General features: G+C 36.7%; 1 protein-coding gene across 1 annotated transcript; it reads right to left on the bottom strand.

The window, feature by feature from the left end:
- Window positions 1–987: 987 nt before the first annotated feature.
- Window positions 988–12,224, bottom strand: LOC123526578 (60S ribosomal protein L22-like). Its single transcript, XM_045305811.2, has 4 exons — window positions 12,103–12,224; window positions 4,209–4,334; window positions 3,391–3,512; window positions 988–1,215 (listed from the first exon to the last, which is right to left on the bottom strand). Exons 1-4 carry the CDS (start codon window positions 12,112–12,114, stop codon window positions 1,068–1,070), a joined length of 408 nt encoding a protein of 135 aa, XP_045161746.1. The 5' UTR covers window positions 12,115–12,224; the 3' UTR covers window positions 988–1,067.
- Between the last annotated feature and the right edge of the window lie 8,402 nt (window positions 12,225–20,626).

Genomic DNA, 20,626 nt, shown 5'->3' with positions numbered 1-20,626 from the left:
CGCGTTCACAAGGCAAAAATAGCAAATTTTGGCCCTTTACAGGGCCATAACTCTGGAACCCATGATGGGATCTGGCCAGTTTTTGAAAGGAACCGAGCTCTTATGCCAATACAAGTAGTGTGCAAGTTTGATTAAAATTGATAGCAAAATGTGGTCCATCTTGTTCACAAAAAAATGTGAACAGATGACAGACAAAATGCTATCACAAAAGCTCACCCTGTCACTACGTGACAATAAAATGTCACTTATAGTGTTCACAAGGTAAAAATTACCAAATTTTAGCTCTTTCATGGGCCGTAACTCCAGAACCCGTGATTGGATCCGACAGATTTATCATGGAATCCAATATTTGTTGAAGATATTTTGCAAGTTTGTATCAAATCAAACCATAAATGAAGTCTCTATATGGCTGCAAAGCCAAAATAACAAATTTCAGCCCTTCAAGGGGCCATAACTGTGCAACCTAAGACAGAATCGGGCCAGTTTTCAAAAGGAACCGCGATATTATGCCAATACAAGTTGTGTTTAAGTTTTATTAAAGACGATTGCAAAATGTGGTCTCTATCATGTTCACAAGCCAAAAATTGCAAATTTTGGCCCTTTACAGGGCCATAACTCTGGAACCCAAAATGGGATCTGGCCAATTTTCAAAAGGAACAGAGATATTATGCCAATACAAGTTGTGTGCAAGTTTGATTAAAGATGATTGCAAAATGTTGTCTCTATCATGTTCACAAGCAAAAACTGGCAAATTTTGGTCCTTTAAGGAGCCATAACTCTGGAATCCATGATATGATCTGGCCAGTTTTCGGAAGGAACCGAGATATTATTCCCATACAAGTTGTGTGCAAGTTTGATAAAAATCAAAAACAAAATGTGGTCATGTTGACAAGGAAATTGTGGACGGACAGACGTACAATGGATGATCACAAAAGCTCACCCTGCCACTACGTGACAGGTGAGCTAAAAGAAGAAACTACAAGCAAGTGAAATGTCATCCCACTTTTATTGAAGTATAGTACAGAACAATGCAAGTGTCAGGATGACACGTCAAGTAGGACAGATTCCTACTCGTCAGCCTCGTCTTCCTCCTCATCTTCATTGTTGATCTGGAAGTAGCGCAGCTCGTACGTATCCTTGGCAGCGGCCACCACTCTCAACCAATCTCTCAAATTGTTCTTCTTCAAGTACTTTTTTGTAAGGTACTTCAGGTATCTGAAATATCAATTCTAACACTTTGAAGAATTTCTTTTATATAAACAAAGGATTTTACCGTGTCCTGTCGAACATGTTTCGCAAAATGACCTACTTTTGGCTATTCTGCCTAAAATAGGATTACAGATTAGTACCCCTTCCTGGTGTAATTCTAACATGTAAGAATGGAAACAGTTTAGTTTTGCATGCTTTGTTGGCATATAAAACGCGTTTTTTTTTTGTTCAGATGCGTCGTAATTAATCACTCGGGTATTCGTGATTAGATTACTATGCATCTGAACTCCAAGCAGTGTTTTATTTGCCGAGAAAACACGCAAAACTAAAATATATTTCCTGAATATAACGGAACACTTTTTTGTATTTATTTACTTAGGTTACTAACAAATTGAAACAAAGCTGTCCATAAGACAGCCAAGCTCGACTATTCGAAATATGTCACAGAAGCTGGAAATTAAATTTCCAAAATGTTAAATATCAAAAAAGTTTTAAGTTCAAAAGGGACATATCAGAGTTAAAGGGACTTGATGCCATCAACTAGTTTTATAACCCCGAAGAAACATGTTAAGTTTCAATTCAATATCTGCATTAGTTTTGGGGATAGTAACTTGCATGTAAAACTTTAACCAGAATTTTCTAAGTCCAAAAGGGGGCATAATTTGCTCAAAATACATGTTAAGAGTTATGGAACTTGACCCAGTGAGGTAGGTAATTGATCTAGAAAAAGAATAAATAAGTTCCAAATCTATATGCCTTTTAGTAATAGCTGTATGTACTTGCACACAAAACTTTAACCAGAATTTTCTAAGTCCAAAAGGGGGCATAATTTGGCCAAAATACATGCCAGAGTTATGGGACTTGACCCAGTGAGGTAGGTAATTGATCTAGAAAAAGAAAAAATAAGTTTCAAATCTATATGCCTTTTAGTAATAGCTGTATGTACTTGCACGCAAAACTTTAACCAGAATTTTCTAAGTCCAAAAGGGGGCATAATTTGGCCAAAATACATGCCAGAGTTATGGGACTTGACCCAGTGAGGTAGGTAATTGATCTAGAAAAAGAAAAAATAAGTTTCAAATCTATATGCCTTTTAGTAATAGCTGTATGTACTTGCACGCAAAACTTTAACCAGAATTTTCTAAGTCCAAAAGGGGGCATAATTTGGCCAAAATGAAGGTCAGAGTTATGGGACTTGGTGCTATCAACTAGTTTTATAACCCCGAAGACACGTGAAGTTTCAATTCAATATCTGCATTAGTTTTGGAGATAGTAACTTGCATGTAAAACTTTAACCAGAATTTTCTAAGTCCAAAAGGGGGCATAATTTGCTCAAAATACATGTTAGAGTTATGGAACTTGACCCAGTGAGGTTGGTAATTGACCTAGAAAAAGAATAAATAAGTTTCAAAGCTATATGCCTTTAAATGATAGCTGTATGTACTTGCATGCAAAAACTTAACCAAGGTGTGACGCCGACGCCGACACCAGGGTGAGTAGAATAGCTAGACTATTCTTCGAATAGTCGAGCTAAAAAATAAACTGTGTTGTTGGAGGGCAGCAACAATGGCAGGGTTGCTACTTAGTTGAGAAAATGAAATTCACTGACTTTTCCCCAACTAAACCATACTTTTCAATGACCAATAACACCATATTTTTTTGGCCTCTTCCTCCCTACAGCCGTTCAATCCACCCTTTTATACTATTTTGTTTCAGATATAACAAACTTCCATAAGCAAAGACTCATTCTTCAAACTTCCAAAGTTGACATAAAAACGAAATTGATTCAAACTCATTTAAATTATTTTATACACAACTACATCAAAATGTGTTTGGAAATACTTATAAATACTGCTTGAAGACTGCCATAGCCACTGAACATTTTAAACATTGACCCAGAATTTCATTTTTCCCAGACTTCCCCTCCCCCCATCTTTTCTAAAATTTCATTTTTCCCTTACCATTATCAAGATTTCCCTGACAATTCACTGACCTTTAAAAAAAAATCATTTCTCTATGACCACTTGATAAGTGGCAACCCTGAATGGACTCGACACTGGAAGTTCAATTAATTAAACAGGGCATAATTTTTGGACCCATATGTCTAGGGCGAATCTTTTTCCAATCTTTTTAAGCTACAACCTGACTGAATACCCATGAATCATACTAAGCTACACGTACCTCTTTGAGAAAGGTATGTCAGCATTGAGAATGACCTTTGACTTCTGTCTCTCCAGGGATACATTATTTCCCATGTTGTTTGTCTTGCCTTCTACCTTGATGCGTTCATTCAGGAACTTCTCCTACGGAACAACAACCATACACAGGTTAGGGAAGAGAACCCTAACCCAGGCCAGGGGAATTAACCCCGGCCTAGACTAGGGAAGGTTACCCTAGTTGTGTACAAGTATGTTAGTAAATTATGAAGCAACCTTGCTACAATACAAAATATTTTGCTGTGCATAGAAAAGCAACATTTCTTCAAATTTATGCAAGTCATTTCTAATTGGTCATAAGCTCCTAGAAATAACCTAAAAACTCAAGACGAACTAAAACTGAAGATGCCGGACACATCAAAATGATAAGTGAGAAAACTCTCTTCGAATTGTGTCATTTTTAGTCCTAACAAAGATATACAAAACTATTACCATCAGATCATCTTTAATATCACAAATGTCAACAGGGGGCCTCCGTGGCCGAGTGGTTAGAGTCGTTGACTTCAAACCATTTGCCCCTCATCGATGTGGGTTCGAAACCTCATTTGGGGTGTAGAATTCTTCACGTGAGGAAGCCATCCAGCTGGCTTACGGAAGGTCGGTAGTTCTACCCAGGTGCCCGCTCGTGATGAAATTGTGCACGGAGGGGCACCTGGGGTCTTCCTCCCCCATTAAAGCTGAAAAGTCGCCATATGACCTAAAATTGTGTCGGTGCGACGTTAAATCCAACAAAACAAAACAAATGTCAACAGAAACATTTGTATAGAAAACTTGAAAGCTTACAAAGCTGGCTACGTCCATGATTCCATCCTCTACAGGGTGAGTACAATCCAGTACATAGTGAATGGCAATCTTCTTCTTCTTGCCCTTACCACCTGAACGGGGCTTGCTAGCTGGCTTGGCTACTTTCTGCAATACATGTATAAGACATTAAACAACATCTAAGTTTTATGAAACATAATTTGTATTCTGTATTCTACCGTCTGTTTTTTTTTCTGTGTGATTTACTGCCATCAACTTAATCCTTCAAAAGTCAACTGTCTACCAGGAATTTAAAAATACCAGAAAACAAAAGCCAGCTCAGAGCTGACTATCTACAGCTCACTCCTTGGTCTTTATAATAAACATCAAATTGATAGAATTTTACCATCATTGTTAAATAACTTGAACATATTATGCAGCCAGTTAGTTCAGTCTAGGGGTCCAGTAACCAGATTTTTAAACATGCAGGTATTATTTTGGGGTGTGATTTCCGTGATATCAAAGAAATCGCACCGAAAATGAGAGAAATTCTCGCACTAAAATGGGCTGCCTCAAGGTAAAGTAATCAACGGTAATATCGAAAATGATAGTTGAGATAGTTGCAAAATCTATCTAACAGGAACTGATTTCAACAAGAGCACCGCCCTGCGGGAGCAGAAGCTCATCTGATTTTTTTTGTCTCTGTACAATATTTTCCAAGTCCAAAAGGGGCCATAATTCTTGCAAAAAGCAGGATGGAGTTATGTTTCTTGCTGTACATACAGAGTCAGCTATTGAACAAGTGTTGCAATTTTGCAACTATCTCGAGTCGACATCATTTTCGATATCACCGTGAAAAAATGCTAGGGTCGGCGGGTTTAACTAGGTAGGATCGGGTTACCCAAAATAATTGAGAATTTGAACCAGTCCATTTTGGCCGGTTCTTATTGACAACACTGCAAGTGATCACAGACACTTGGTGGTCAGAACCTGTCCTCACTCCCAATCTGCCCCTGCCAACCTTCAGCCAATATATTTTCGCCTTTAAAATCAAACTGAGCACGTCTCGATCATACAACAACTTCTGTTACCATTTCAACATGTTTAAAAAATCTCCCATATACTATCAATGCTCAGAAAAACTAAAGACAACTTACTTCGAGCGTTTTTAACACAAAAATAATATTTTCATTTTCTTTTTAACAATACATTCTCAAGAAAAAAAAATCATTTAAAAAAAAAAAAAAGAATAGAATAAAAAGATAGCCCATAGCGCGGAGCGAACCCGCAGTCCTGCCCAAAAATAACCTCACAGAGCAGCATCTGTACTCGCTCGGCCATTGCGGCAGTTGACATTTTGAGCGAGTATTTTTATTATAACCACCAACGATACTGTCCGTGTCCAGCGTTCGACACAAACTTTTTTGCCAGGTATCCCAAAGGAATACCTGCTGGGAAATTTAGGAATCCCTGCTGAAAATTAGGAGTCCCTGATAACAAAATGTGGTAACTAAGATCATGAAAAATCTAAAATCTAACAAACACAACTGTTTACAGTACTACATGTATTTTATTTCCACTTTATTTCCATTTTACATCAATGACAACAATAGACTGTATGACTTTTGCTGTAAAAGAATAATGTCATTTCTGTCCAAGTCCTCTTCCCCCTCATCTTCACTACCATCGCACTCCTCTGCCATTTGTTGTAGTTCGTCTAAATGTATGCCGCCTAGTTCATTCCCCCTTATAACCCCCTTATTTGTAATCATTTTTTTGACATAAAAAAAATTCCGAAAAGTCTCCCTTAAATAAAAAAAAAATCAAAAAAAAAAATGTTCCGACCTACCCAGGGCCCTCTCTACATTTTGGGGGATTGGGGCCGGGCCCTTGAAAGGGGGGAATTTCGCGTCGTTTTCAAGGGAGGGGGGAATTCATTCTGGAGATATGACATTGAACATAACCCCTTAAATTAAAGGTCAGTTGAGTAATTACAGATATCAAACTAATGTAAAATATATCTGAAGTATTGTACAGAACATAATCTATTGAAAACAGGCAACTTTTATTTTCTTTTATTAAATCAATTAGGTGACATCCAATCGAGGTTCACATGTCGTCATTAACGGAAGCACTAGCAGTATCCACGGACATTGTCTCAGCAGCAGCCGGAGCAGTGCTTCCCTTCATCATATCTACCTGATTGTGCATGTCTGGCCCTGATGAAACAGCGGTGCCCGTGACAGTAGTTTGTTTTTTGAGAGCATGCTGCTTAAAAAGCAAATCTATTTTTGCGCATTTCGCCCCAGTTGCATCTGTGATCTTTTTACTGTATGATGTACATTATGCAACATTTTTTTTTCAAAGGGAAGTAACTTTGCATACACGCATCCGGGGAACTGAAAAACGAGCGTATTATACGGATCAGTAAAACCAGGGGTTCCACTAGACCTGAAACCAAGAGTCCGGGACCCTTGGGTCCAATTTTGAAGGGTCCCTTTTCAAAATAAAAGAGTCCGCCCCAACACATCGATACAATTGACTATATTTTCTTTATAAAGTAATACTACGTAATTAAATAGCTACTAAAACCCAAAGACATGTTACAGCATAATAACAATTTCTGTTTCAGGTCATAAAAATCTCATATTGTAAATAATTTTTATCAAAATCCATTTTAATTTGATGAGGTTTTTCTTCAATATTTTTGTTTGTTAGCAGAAAAGTGCTAAAACACTCTGTAAAAATGTATCCAAAAACTTTACTATCCGGATTACTGGTACACTTCTGGAATGTCGTCTAAAATGTTGTTTTTTGCCAGTTCTTGGTCACTAAGGTAAACCAGAGATAGTTCCTAAAATAATGATGCTACTTTTCATTAAAATTGCATTGAAAGTCAAGTTTTTAAGGGGAATTTTGGAAAAATTTGCATATGTCATCGGGTGTAATTAGAATCGTGAATGGACATTCTTACTTATTTTTACTTTCCAAATTCATTTAAATTTGTGGATTTTCTCGTTGAAGTTAAGGTACAATCATTAAAAAAATGATCTAATTTAAAGTTTGCATGAAGAAATCTTGCAGGACACTTTTACATGCTCGGTAATCAGCTGGTCGCTTAATTACGAAAATTTAATAATTGGCGCCTTTTTTGACAGTATGCAGGCTCAATACGGGTAACGCTTTATCAATAAATTTAATGTTAACACTTCATTGATTCTCATTACCTTGTGCACTCGCCGTGACGAAAACTTGCTGATAAAGAAAAATCGCGTGGCCATGTCCACAGGATAAAGGGCGGGAATTTAGCAGAAGATCAAGGCAGGAAGGAGGGCATGACCGCGAGTGTTTACTTTGAATACGTGTTTATCGTGGACATAGTTTTACTTTGGGAAATGACTGATAAGAGGAGGATTATCAAAGGAAAATGTCTCCGGGTCCCGAGTGACGCACAGGAAATTATCATGGTCCTTTGAGCGTCGTTTGAAAACTCCCGGCCCCGGGCTCCTAAGGGGACTATCGGGTATCGATTTTTTTCTTGATTTTTTTTTCTTTCGAGGGGGAATTTTTCTATACTTGGGGGGGAAAGAAACATACTATTTCGAGGGGGGAATGGGGCCGAATTTCGGCCCCAAAAATCGGCAAACGAGGGCCCTGCCTACCTACCCCAATTTTTTGAGCATGTTACCAGATACAAAGATTTTTTAGGCCTTATTAATGCAACTCCCACAGACTTTATCTAAAACTAGTACATTGGTCATAACAGATTTTCTTAAACATTTCATATTTTAGTTGTTTTATTTTGCACATTGCCTAAAAGTGGGTGGGGTTTAGTGTTTGCATGCTTTTATTATCAGCAAATTCTTCTAAATAAGAGCTGCTTTGGCAACAGTGATCATATTTTTTCGTAAATGCAGACGTTTTATTGGCTTTTATTTTAGTTTGTACTAGAAAAATCTTGTAAGAAATGATAAAAATGTTCGAAAATGTCGGTCTAGAATAACGAGTGACAAATACGAAAAACAAAAGTAACAGTTAAAGTTCTTGAAAAGATAACTGTTTTAACTTTATTTTCTCTCATACCATGTATAATTTCTGCTTCTATTTAAGGCCTAAAAAAAATATGTTTGTTTCCTGTAACTGAACGACCGTAAGTTTTTACCGACCGACCGCATTTTTTTATGGGCTGAATTCGAAGATTCTGATCATGTCTTAATTGATTATAGGATAATTTAGTTGTACCCGACCTCGTCTGCGCATAGTCACGAACGTTCCTGGTTCTGTCGACATGAAACAACCATGGCGAAAAGTCTGTTTGTCGAGGTCCGGGTTTTAACCCGCGAAAATCGAGAAGTTTTCTTTGATACATATCGAGTTCAAAAGTTCTGCCCTTGTCAATCAAAATCTCGGTGAATTTCAATACTGTTCGCCCGCCACAAGCGGAAGTATGGCAGTAGGCGGAGCGTCATATACTAATTAGCTACTGACAGATGTCAATCACGCACGCGCCGACTGACACGTGGTTATCTCGCGGTTTGTATTTTAGTACGTCATTATGAAAGGTGTTTATTGATCAAGGTGTAAACGTTAATTGATAAACAATTCGTAGAAGAGCAGTCTATTATCATGTTTGTACCACTTGTTCAGGGGTCACGCTATCGGTTGCACTTGAGCCATTTGCGACAAAAGATTAATTGTGGCCCCGAAAATCTCTGATTGGCAAAAAACGGCCCGAAGCTATGTCTGTCTGCAAAATATGAACTTTGCCTGTTACACAAATGTTTACTGAACAAAGGAATCAGTGTAGAAAAAAAACTTGTAGAACAACATCTGTTATTGAAAGGGCGGGGAGCAAATTTTCAACAATTTTATTTGATTAGTAATTTAAAATTCAGGCCTCGACCTTAGCTGCGGGGACCGTTAGACCGACGCAACCCAAAAATATCGGCAGGTCCACTATCAAAGTTGGGTAGACCGACGGTCAAAACCAATTTTCAGTCACGGTCTGCAAATAAAATAAAACCATTAAAAGTGAAAAATTAGGGGTGGTGGGGGATCGTATCCATATCGGCGAATTCACAAAACGAAAGTTGATTTTGCCTTGTACGGCATTCTACAGTTATAAGCATTGGCGGTTAAAGTCAGGATAGTACGAATGGACTACTCCACCGATCGGGTGAGTGGTTTTTACGTGGTAACTTGACAATTGAGTAATACATCAGGCAAAATTACTGGATTGACTGGAATTTACCGCGATGTCGTAAAAATATCAAAACGTCATGCTGGTAATTTTCCATTCCACAAGCACGTGCGCCCTATCGTAATACTTAATTTACATCGCAGTTTACTTTTGACACAAAAAACGCGCGTAGTGCATTCATTTTTTAATATAATCGCTTCAGATATTCAACACCGCTTGAGAACTAATACAGTTTGAATTCTATAACAATTTTAATAAGATATCGACAGGAATGTAGGCAAAATTCTTTTAAAACGATCAAATTTTCATATAATGTTTCGTAAAATTTCAAACAGCGCGATCTTGATTATTAATTTCCTTTTTAAAGTAAATAAACGGTACATATATGGTAATAAAATTCAGACTTTTGACCAGAAAGTACAAAAAAACACAATTAAAAAATCTTAAATAATGAAAAAAGCGGCAGCAATTTAAATACATGGAGTAAAAAGATTTTTTGGCAAACAGATTTCTGTTAGCACGGCAGAATAGGTTACGTGACCTCATGAACGTAAATAGAAATGTGGTTTTAAAATGAGGCAGTATGATGTCGTTGCGATTTTTAATAAGTTTTAAATGAGTCTTCGTACATATATTTTTTGACACAACACTTTGTTAGATATTCTTCTCAACAATAATGTAAATTTCTTGAGGGCAAATAGGTCAGCATCGTTCACGGTCTGACACATTTACATGTCAGTTTATTCGGGATATTGCACATTTGCTTTTAAAACATTAAAGAAAAAACTTTTTTACTGATTTCTTCTCAACAATTAAAGGAATCGAGAAAGTATGATCAGACAGTGATGTGTCACATTGCGCAAACATGACGTAATGCAATGACAATCTCGTGGAAACTATACCGCTTTGATTTCCACTGCAGATGCCACAATAACCGACACACTTCTTTTAGCTCTTTGAGGGGGGTGTTAATTGATGATGAAAACGAGGCCAATTACTTAGTTTATCATCAGAATGATTACCGATAATTGCTGATGTTTTTTCTTTCACTTTCAACACTGGTGCTGATTGTGTCCATATTTTGGGACAATTTTCAAAATAATTATTTTTCGGGATAACAGATTGCTACAGTCTTTCATTTTTAATTATTTAGAAATAAGTCCTGTTTCTTTGAGTCATATGAAGTTATGACATCTACAGCATCACAATTTATGAGATAGAATTGGAGGTCCACTAAAGTCTGAGCAGGTCTACTAGATTTTAGCAGTTGGTGAACCTGCTGGCAACTGCTGAAAAAAGTTAAGGTTGAGGCCTGATTAGGCAGTTAATTGGCGATAATAAGGTTACTAAACACTGAAATGTTCTGGACACCTACTAAAAAAAAAATTAAAAAAAAAAAAAATTCCCTACCTACCGACCCCCATTTTTTTCAGCATGTTACAGGAAACAAACATATTTTTTTTTTATGCCTAATTTGTTTCGCCCAAACAAAGCCTCGGCAATGATAATAAATTTGTTATAGACCGTAACGGCCGACCAGCTCATGTAATCGTATCGAGCACACAAAATAATGGTACAAACACAATAATCTAAGGCTGCATTGTTTATCAATTAACTTGTAAACATTAATCAATAAACACCTTTGATAATGACAAGGCATATTGTACTAAATACAAACCGCGAGACAAGCACATGTCATTTGGCGCGTGGCGTGACTGACATCTGTCGGTAGCTAATTAACATACGACGCTCCGCCTCAGTACTGCCATATTTCCACTTGTGCCGGCGAACAATATTGAAATTCACTGAGATTTTGATTGACAGGGGGCAGAACTATCGAACTTGGAACGCATCTAAGTAAATTTCCGCGAGTCAAGCTGACGCACGTGCTGTAATTTATGCGGGTAAAATACGAGTTTTTCTCGATTTTCGCGGGTCAAAACCCGGGACCTCGGGTCAACTGAACGCCCTGGCTTAGCAAAAGACCGATGTTTGAGCGAACAAGACTGGGGAAATATAATTTTTTTAGAATCATTTTTATCTGAAAATCAAGAGTCCTGACGGAACACCGAAATTGTGAACTTTAGGATCCCTTGCGGATTTTTGGTGTCCTCGGGATCCCGGGACACCGTTAGTGTCGAACGCTGCGTGTCCCAGCTCTGTGTAGTAAATTTGACTGCGCAACATCAAGCTGGGATCTATTCTCCTATTCCTTGGACAAGAAAATCGTGTTACATTGCGAAGTAAGTCATCTTTGTGTTTTTTTGAGCACCGATAGAATTTGGTAATTCATTAAACATGTTGAAATGGTAATAGAAGCCGTTGGATGATCGAGACATGTGCTCAGTTTGTTTCAAAAAACGAATATATTTTGACTGATGGTTGTCAGGGGCGGCCTGGGAGGGGGAGGGATGATGACCCCCATGACCAAGTGTCCGTGCAAGTGATGACAATAAACTAATCGTTTTTTTCTTTTTTCAAAAATCAGATGAGCTAAATATTGTGGTTTTTAAACATGCTGAATTTGTAACCAGGCATATTCAAATAAAATTATTTTTGTTCGAGATCGGATAAATTTTGGCAGAGCACTTTCACTCTTCACAATAAAATTGTCAATGGCCGCGCGCTACTTTTTCATGAGACTGCGATTGTATAAACTTTTCTAAATCTAAAATATGAATAATTCTTTTGATGAACATATAAGTTTTCGAAAATGTTACATCAAAACTGCATTACCGCTGGTGCCATGGCGGTGTCGTTGATGAAAAGGAAGAAGCACGTGGTTTTCCGGGACTGGTTTATTTGAAATACCGACAAGGAATTAAAACTACTAAAAAGTGGACATCCGAATCGAGCATTCTGTGCCCGATTACTTCTGGAGTCCTTCCTTTTCCTTCTTTATAAAAATGAAACCCCAATTAGGTCACGTCCTAGGTGCACCTATTTGCAGATGAAACGGCAAAATATATCACTATAACTTCCTACTCAGACTGTACAAAAAAAACAAAGACAAATATCAAACAGGGAATGCCACGTACCAAAAACACAGCCTCCTCAAAAAGAAACCCACAGCACGCAGACGTGCACACCACAAACACACATATACATACGCACACACACAAAGCCAACACAAGAGGACAAAACGAACAAACAATGGAACACAGTGGAGCACCGCCTTGGGACGGTCAGTGGCAAAAACACCACTGGGGAGCTTAAACCGGTTTATGGTGCGCACCCAACCTTACTCTTACCCCCACCATATTCCAAAGACACGGGACAGTGTAAATAAAAGTAATCCCCTCCAGGTTAATCTCTAACACACGTAATGGAAACAAAAAGGCATGGCGCATGTAAAACACAAAAATACTCGTGTATAAATATATAAAAAGCAAACCTTTAGAACCAAAAACGTATGTACTCAATGCCTTTTCAGAAGACAGAGCAACAAGAGAAACACCCTTAAGGACCCGACGAAACAGGCCAGAAGACAGATATCAAAACAGTTCAGTCCTGGTAGGATTTAAAAACTGCTTATCATAGAGTCCTCCCCCTCTTCCGTCAGACACAATCAAAGAGGGAAGCGTAGCGTCCAACTGTAAACGGGTTGAACACTAAACATGCGGTATGTCTCAAAACAGTTGGGTCGTAACCTCTTTTAATAAAACGTTTTATAATTTTACCAAATACATTTGGAAAATTACCCTGACCCAATATCTTACGAACTTTGTAAACCACATCCCCATAAAAAACGGGTTTAGAAATACCTTCTCGCAGAAGTGTCTTTAAATTACTACTGAATTTTAAAACTAAATCAGAATTACGATAGTAAAATTTAGCAGGTTGCACAATGATCTTCGTTAAAAAATGAGAAAAGGTTGTGGGACAAGGAATTTAATCCAAGTTGGTGTAAGGAATTTCAAATTATCTGCAATAGGAAACCCACTGAATTCCCTAACATGTGTGCAAAACTTGAGGAAATATGACAGTTCCAAACAAACATATAATAATATATGTGACATATATGGAAGAAGTAATTAAGGATTTCAAAATGATCGACTATTGCAGATTGTGTATTACACACTATGGTTTTTTATTCGCTAATTTTCGCAACTCATGCAGTAAGTCAGATATTCGACAACATTGATATGCAGCATGCCTTAAATCACTAACACGTGCCACAGATTCTTAACATGATATCAAACTGCTAACCATGAAAACTGCTTAATAAATCCTAAAAGAAAATTACCTAATCTACCATATATGTCATAGAATCTTGAAAGAGAGACATGTAAGTGAGACAGGACGATAGTGTCCAGCTAAGTAGATAGATATCTGTTATTTCATCATAAGATGAGAAACATGTAATACAGACAATTGATAACAATTACACATATGAAAGTGAACAAAATAAACAAATTTAAGCTACTCATATTTCATAAAGTAATCAAGATATCTTGCGAGCAGAAATGGTGTTCTCTCTCTAGAATAATGTATAATGTGGATAACATTGTTTTTGTTTTTTATAATTTCAAAAATCTCTTCTCACAGAAAACATGTATCATATAATAAATGCGCAATGATGTAAAATGGAAAGGATCTTATAGGTGACTCCATCATATTTTACTTATGGCATTTTCGACAGCTTCTAAGTATGTGATTTAATTTCCCATTAAATGTTAAGATGAAAAACATTTCAGAATTAGTGGCTGAAACTGCTGTACAAAGTAAACTTTTAAGATACATTACGCTGTTGTGTAATCATCTTACGAAACAATGACCGCGTTGAACAATAGACTCGTGCAGTTTATTAACCAGGTTTTCAATGAAAACCTGAGTTATAAGATTGGGGTAGATGTCGGTCGGGCGGGCGGGCGGCGGCGGCGGTGGCGGCGGCGGCGGCGTCAAACTGGTGTTTCCAGTCAATAACTTTTGTTTCGGTAAAGATATTTGAATAAAACTCGGTATGTATGTAGCTTATATCAAGACAAAGGCTGGGATTGATTTTGGGGTTTCTGGGGTCAAGGTCAAGGTCACTGTTACTTAAAATAGAAAAAGGGTTTCCGGTCAATAACTTTTGTTTCGGTAAAGATATTTGAATAAAACTTGGTATGTATGTAGCTTATATCAAGACAAAGGCTGGGATTGATTTTGGAGTTTCTGGGGTCAAGGTCACTGTTACTTAAAATAGAAAAAGGGTTTCCGGTCAATAACTTAACTTAGGAATGAGCTATCATGATGAAACTTTGTGTATAGAAAACTTATATAAAGTTGTAGCTTGGGATTGATTTTGGGGTTTCTGGGATCAAGGTCAAGGTCATTGTTACTAAAAATAGGGTTAGGGTTAGATTTGGGTTAGGGTTAGCATATCTTCTACATGCATGGAGGGATTTTGATGAAAGTTGGCACAATTGTTCACCATCATGAGACGGAGTGTCATGCGCAAGAACCAGGTCCCTAGGTCTAAGGTCAAGGTCACACTTAGAGGTCAAAGGATACAAGAATGAAAACTTTGTCCGGAGCATATCTTCTTCATGCATAGAGGGATTTTGATGTAACTTGGCACAATTATACACCATCATGAGACGAAGTGTCTTGCGCAGTTCCCTTCTTTAGAATTACTTCCCTTTGTTGTTACTATAAAAAGCTTATATTGTAACTTTTTCATTACTAGACGTAGGGAAAAATCGAGACCACTTTTCTGTAGTACAACATGCATGTTACATCCAATTTTGAGGTGTATTTTGACTAATCTCTACCTGGTAAGGATTTCTGTGTGGACTTACAATTTTTTTTTTTTTGTATTTTTTTTTTTTTTTTTTTTAAGATTAACTTCCCTTAGTTGTTAATATAAATAACTTATATTGTAACTTTTTTATAATTGACCGTAGGGAAAAACCAAGACCACTTTCCTGTGGTACAACATAGTTGTTACTTTCTAATTTTAGGTGTATTTTAAGGTATCTCTACCTGGTAAGGAGTTTTTTTGTGGACTTAGAAAAACAAAAGAATTACAATGATTACTAAACAACCACAAAATTAAAATTACATCTGCAAATACAGGTGCTAGAGTAAAGAAATTTGCTGTGACGGGCGTATATCGTGACATTCTGGCACTCTTGTTTATTCTTATGAAAAGTGTTGAAAACCTGGTTTCGTGGCATTGCCGCGTTTCTTGTTTTATTCATTAATTTAGCAAGATCTTAAACCAATATTTTATAAAATGTTATGTAAAAATAAATATTGATTATCATTTTATCATGATAGACATGTCATTTTAAGTTTTCAGCCAACGCAAAACTACGTTTAAGAACATTAAAATAACGTTTATATTGAAAATAAAACAGAAAAATAAACCAGTTAATCACTAGTTTTAAGAGTCGAGTATTTTCTGTGCCCAATGAAAATGCTGCATTAAAATACCTTTATGTTGATGATCGCTGGGTAATCCTTATTGGAGCAGTCCTTTAACAATTTCAGTTTTGTTTTATGCCGGCTTAAATCTGTCGATTAAAGAAGATACGTGTGAAATGCACAGTAGTTAGTTAAAGAAAACACGTGTGATATAAATGGTAGTAACACGTTATTGTCCCCGCGCTTGACTAATAAACAATTTTCAATTGTGCCACATAATTTTGATTTAATCAAATATAATAATGCTTCTCCTAATAACAATTTGAACGCGGTTTCCTTTGAAATTTAAAGGTGTTAAATGGCATTAATTTTGACTTAGGGCGTAAGAAATCAAATCGATTTTGATTTTTTCTATTGATCTTAAATACCTTAATACTTAAATATTTTTTTCCATAATCATTACTGAAACTTTAAAGTATAGATAAAGAGGAAAGAATGCATAAGCATAAGAAAAACACCGATTGTCTTTCCCTTTAAATAATTACTTTAAACGGACGATAAAAATACCTCAAAACAGTAATATTCTAATAAATATTCGATTGTAAACAGCAGATGTAAATTTATTTAACCATATTATTATAAGTATCCTTATACATTGAAATTTGAAGAACTTATGAACAGTAGAAATAAAACACTTGACCCTAACAAGTCAAATCTGTAAATACACGGAGCACAAAGTACTAAATATCACTAAACAACCCGAAAATCCACCTGTGATTAATTAGAATTTATTTTATGTAAAAACAAATTAAGATAGCGCCGCTATTTCCACGAGGTCACGCCGGTCCTTTTTGATAAAAATGAAGCTAAAAGTTCGCTATTGGTGGTTATAACACTTTAAAACTACTTCATCACACTTTGAGCACTATCTTGCTTCACACTAGCACAACTAGAGTTTAAAAAACTTATCAAAACTTGATAAAACACTTTGCTTAATTTTTTTCTCCCCAAATCACGTCCGCCACCATTAACCTTCATCGTCGTTTTTTTGCTTCTTCTTCTTTTCTTTGCATTTTTTTGTTACTCAAATCACATGGCAGATCTATGCTTGGCATGTAGGTAGCATTATCATAATGAAATAACAACATGACAGAACGTTTCATGGAAACTTAGATCATTCACCACCACCAACACTACAATTTGGGGTCTCATTTTTTAGCTGATTTTGCAGCCCTCTTCTCTTCCCCCCCCCCCCCACCCCCCTCACAACACACACACTTTTCTTTTGATTTTTATTCAGCACTGACAATATTCTTCAAGCAAATGTAAGTTACAGCCATTTAAAATGGGTCCCAGCCTCTGTATCATTACAGAGAGGCTGGCGGTGGTTACATCTACATCTACAGGTTACTCCCCAACAATCAACAAAGATTATGACTGGGAGGTGCTAGTCAGGGAAACAGTGTTAGTCTAAAATAAAATAGTTAAGTGCATTGGTAAAAAGGTAATAAGATAAAAGGAGAGTGCAAAGTTAAAATTAAAATGAAGATAATGCACTAGAGGTTGACCGTCGCCAGCCTCTCTGTAAAGATATTGAGGCTGGGACTAGCTTGGATGTGACCTGGGAGAGTATTCCAGTAGCGGATAGCTCTAGGAAAGAAAAAGTTGAGATGGTACCGTGTTCGAGACTGGGGTATGAGGAAATTCAGGTTTCTAGTGTGGGTCAGGTGATCATGATCGACAAAAACTAACTGGTGTTGTATTTTGTAGAGGAATATTAGAGGAGTTATAGACCCTTCTTTGGTATAATGATTTCCAATGTAGTTCTTCTAACATCTGAGTAACACTGCTCGTAAAGTCATAATTGTTACAGACGTACCTGGCCGCAGCTCTCTGTACACTTTCTACCTTATTGGCAAGATGTTTCTGCCAGGGGTGCCAAACAATTGAACAATATTCCACCTGGGGTCTAACGTAAGTTGTGTAGGCAGCCTCCTTAACCTTTTTGTTTGTTGTTTTGATGTTACGTTTAATAAATCTAAGTGAATTGTTTGCTTTGGATGTTATGTTATCTATATGCTGTGACCAGTTTTTTTTTCTTTTGAAATGGTAACCCCAAGGTATTTTGCCGAGTCAGTTGCTTTGAGTATTGTGTTATTCAAGGTATAAGGGAATATTAATGGTTGTTTTTTCCTAGTAATTCGAATGACCTCACACTTGTCAGGATTAAACTCCATAGCCCAGTCTCGTTCCCTGTCTTCTAGTTTGTAAAGGTCATTTTATAGGGTCTGTGCGTCGGTCTGTGTGCTGATTGTTAAGTAAACTATAATATCATCAGCAAATAGACGGGCCTTACTCTTGATGGATTCAGGAAGATCATTAATGTATGTAATGAAGAGACAAGGACCAATAACCGAGCCCTGTGGGACACCTGATAGTACTGGGAGTTCCTCAGATAAGTGACCATCAACCGCTACTCTTTGAGAGCGGCTGTGTAGAAATGACCTAATCCAATTGACAGTTTCTGAGTTAACACCATATCTGTGATGTTTATGGATAAGCTTGTGGTGGTCTACTTTGTCGAAGGCTTTTGAAAAATCCATGACTATCACGTCTGTTTGTTGACCTTTTTCTAAGCTATCACATACTTCTTGTGTAAAGCTGACTAGTTGTTTCTCACAGCTGCGTTTTGACCTAAATCCATGTTGGAAGGGACTAAGAATGTTATTGCTATCAAAGTAGTTCATCAAGCTGGAGACTATTATATGTTCCATGAGTTTGGAAGCAATACAGGTCAGTGAAATAGGCCTGTACCCAGATAGCAGACAGGCGTTGGCCCAACGTTGGGCCAACTGCAGACTCTTCGTTGGACTGGCGAAGATTTCCAACGTTGGCCCAACGCCATTTTGCTAATTGGTGCAACGTTGGCCCAACGGTTGGTACACTGTTGGCCCAACGACTGGTATCCTACACTTATCGTTGGCCCTCCATTGGGCCAACAAATGGTAACCTACATTTATCGTTGGCCCTCCATTGGGCCAACATCAATTTTTCGTCTATTATGGTTGGTCGAACGTTGGGCGAACTCTATTTCTTTGTTGGCCAAAAGGAGAATGCCAACCCTATCCCAACGATCACGAATTTGTAAAAGAAACTAAAACTTATATTATTAAGCACACATTTTATTTCAAAATAATTGTAACTGTGTTAAACATTTAACAAGAAGAAATCAAACATTTACTTAAAGTTTGTTTGTAAGTTTGCTGAAGAAATATAACCGAATATTTCATCACTACAACATGTCAAATATTGAGTCAGCCTTTTATAAATCTAACTAGTTTTCTTTTTTCAGTCACTGATTAAAAATCCTGTTAAAATGAATTACTGTCTGTATTTTAACTCATTAGAATTATATTCTAGTTCTGTCTGGTTGTTTTCTTTTCTCACTGAAGTTGCAGCTTTCTATCTTTTTTTTGCCTGTGCACTACAGTGCTAGGCGCTCCATTATTAATCTCTTGAACAGCACTCTGTAAAAATAAAAACGAAAATCATAATTTTGCTTAAACCATCTACATCAAATTGATAACAATAACTATAAAGATGCACACAAACCTCTGGACATAAACTTGTGTAAAATGTATGAAATTTATTTTTGTCTGTATTTAACCAAGGAAAATATATTAAAATTAACAAGAATATGAGTTATTTTATTAACAGAATTAAATACTCAATACTATCCGCCATCCGCCAGTTTTAGATAAAAGTACTCAACATATGTTCAAGTCACATGGATACTATATGCATACAGGCTATAAAAAAAAATTCTCTATAAGATTCCACAACTTATCAAAAAACAAAACAAAAAAAAAACCTAACAAACTTCAACTTACAGTTTATAGCTTGTAGACCGGGCTTTTGTTAAATCATCTATCACATGTATAATAGTTCCATTTACATCACATGTCTATGCAGCTAGAAATCTCGCCTAGAGAGTAAAATAAACCACATTTTCTGGGATTTCTTACATAACTTGGGTTAACGAGAGTTCATGTTCTGGAATATTCAATAGGTTTATTGTAAACATTTTATGACTGTACAAAATTAAATATTTGTTATAGGAGTTTTTTCTTCAATATCTTTTTTCACAAATTGGATTCTTCAGGTAGTAGATTTGAAATAGTTCAAAATATTATTACGTCTGCAGATAAGTATTAAGTTTAATTAGTCCAAACTATGATTACGAATTGGTGCAGAAAAGTATCTAATTAAATACTGCATGTAACACCTATACAACGTGTTTACCTGTAGGGACTTGTGATAAAATAGTGATCTGTAAAATGTATAATTATTGTAGTATTACTTCTAATGGGCCAGTTTTGGGCCAATGCAGAAATATCTCTGACTGAAATTTAAAGTTAGTTCAACGTTGGCCCAACAGCTATATTTACAATACTTATTAATCATTGTTAGGCCAACAGTGGCCCAACAACGATTATCCTTTGACGGTTTTCCGTCGTTGGCCCAATGACTTCATGTTTTCAGGGGTAATTGCTGGGCTTTGACTTTGGGCCTTTCTTATAGACAGGGGCTACTGTTGCTTTTTTCCAATCCTGAGAGACAATACCAATGCGAAGAGAAAAATTGAAAATTTCGCAAAGGATGGGAGCAATTTCAGAGTGCGGGTGCGACACCTTATGTACCAGTCACTTTATGTACCAGACACTTTATGTACCACTTTGAAACTTAGTGTACCACCTATATATTATATAGTAATTGTGAATATGTGATAATTACCTGTGAAAACAACTTTGATTTAATGAAATTAATCAGCTTAAGTCCATAGAATGTTGTTAACATTTCTATGGGAAAGAGTTAAATTTTACCTTATTAATTATGAAAATTAACTTTT

This window comes from Mercenaria mercenaria, chromosome 14 (assembly GCF_021730395.1).
Source record: "Mercenaria mercenaria strain notata chromosome 14, MADL_Memer_1, whole genome shotgun sequence".
In the NCBI taxonomy this organism is placed as follows: domain Eukaryota; kingdom Metazoa; phylum Mollusca; class Bivalvia; order Venerida; family Veneridae; genus Mercenaria; species Mercenaria mercenaria.
This window is presented reverse-complemented; position numbering and strand designations above follow the sequence as displayed.

Bases quoted from the DNA above. Each gene is read 5' to 3' on its own strand.
- LOC123526578 (XM_045305811.2), bottom strand. The intron at 3,513-4,208 runs GTAAGCTTTCAA...GTTGTTCCGTAG, and splicing joins TCATGGACGTAGCCAGCTTT to GAGAAGTTCCTGAATGAACG. The intron at 1,216-3,390 runs GTACGTGTAGCT...TTGATATTTCAG, and splicing joins GACATACCTTTCTCAAAGAG to ATACCTGAAGTACCTTACAA.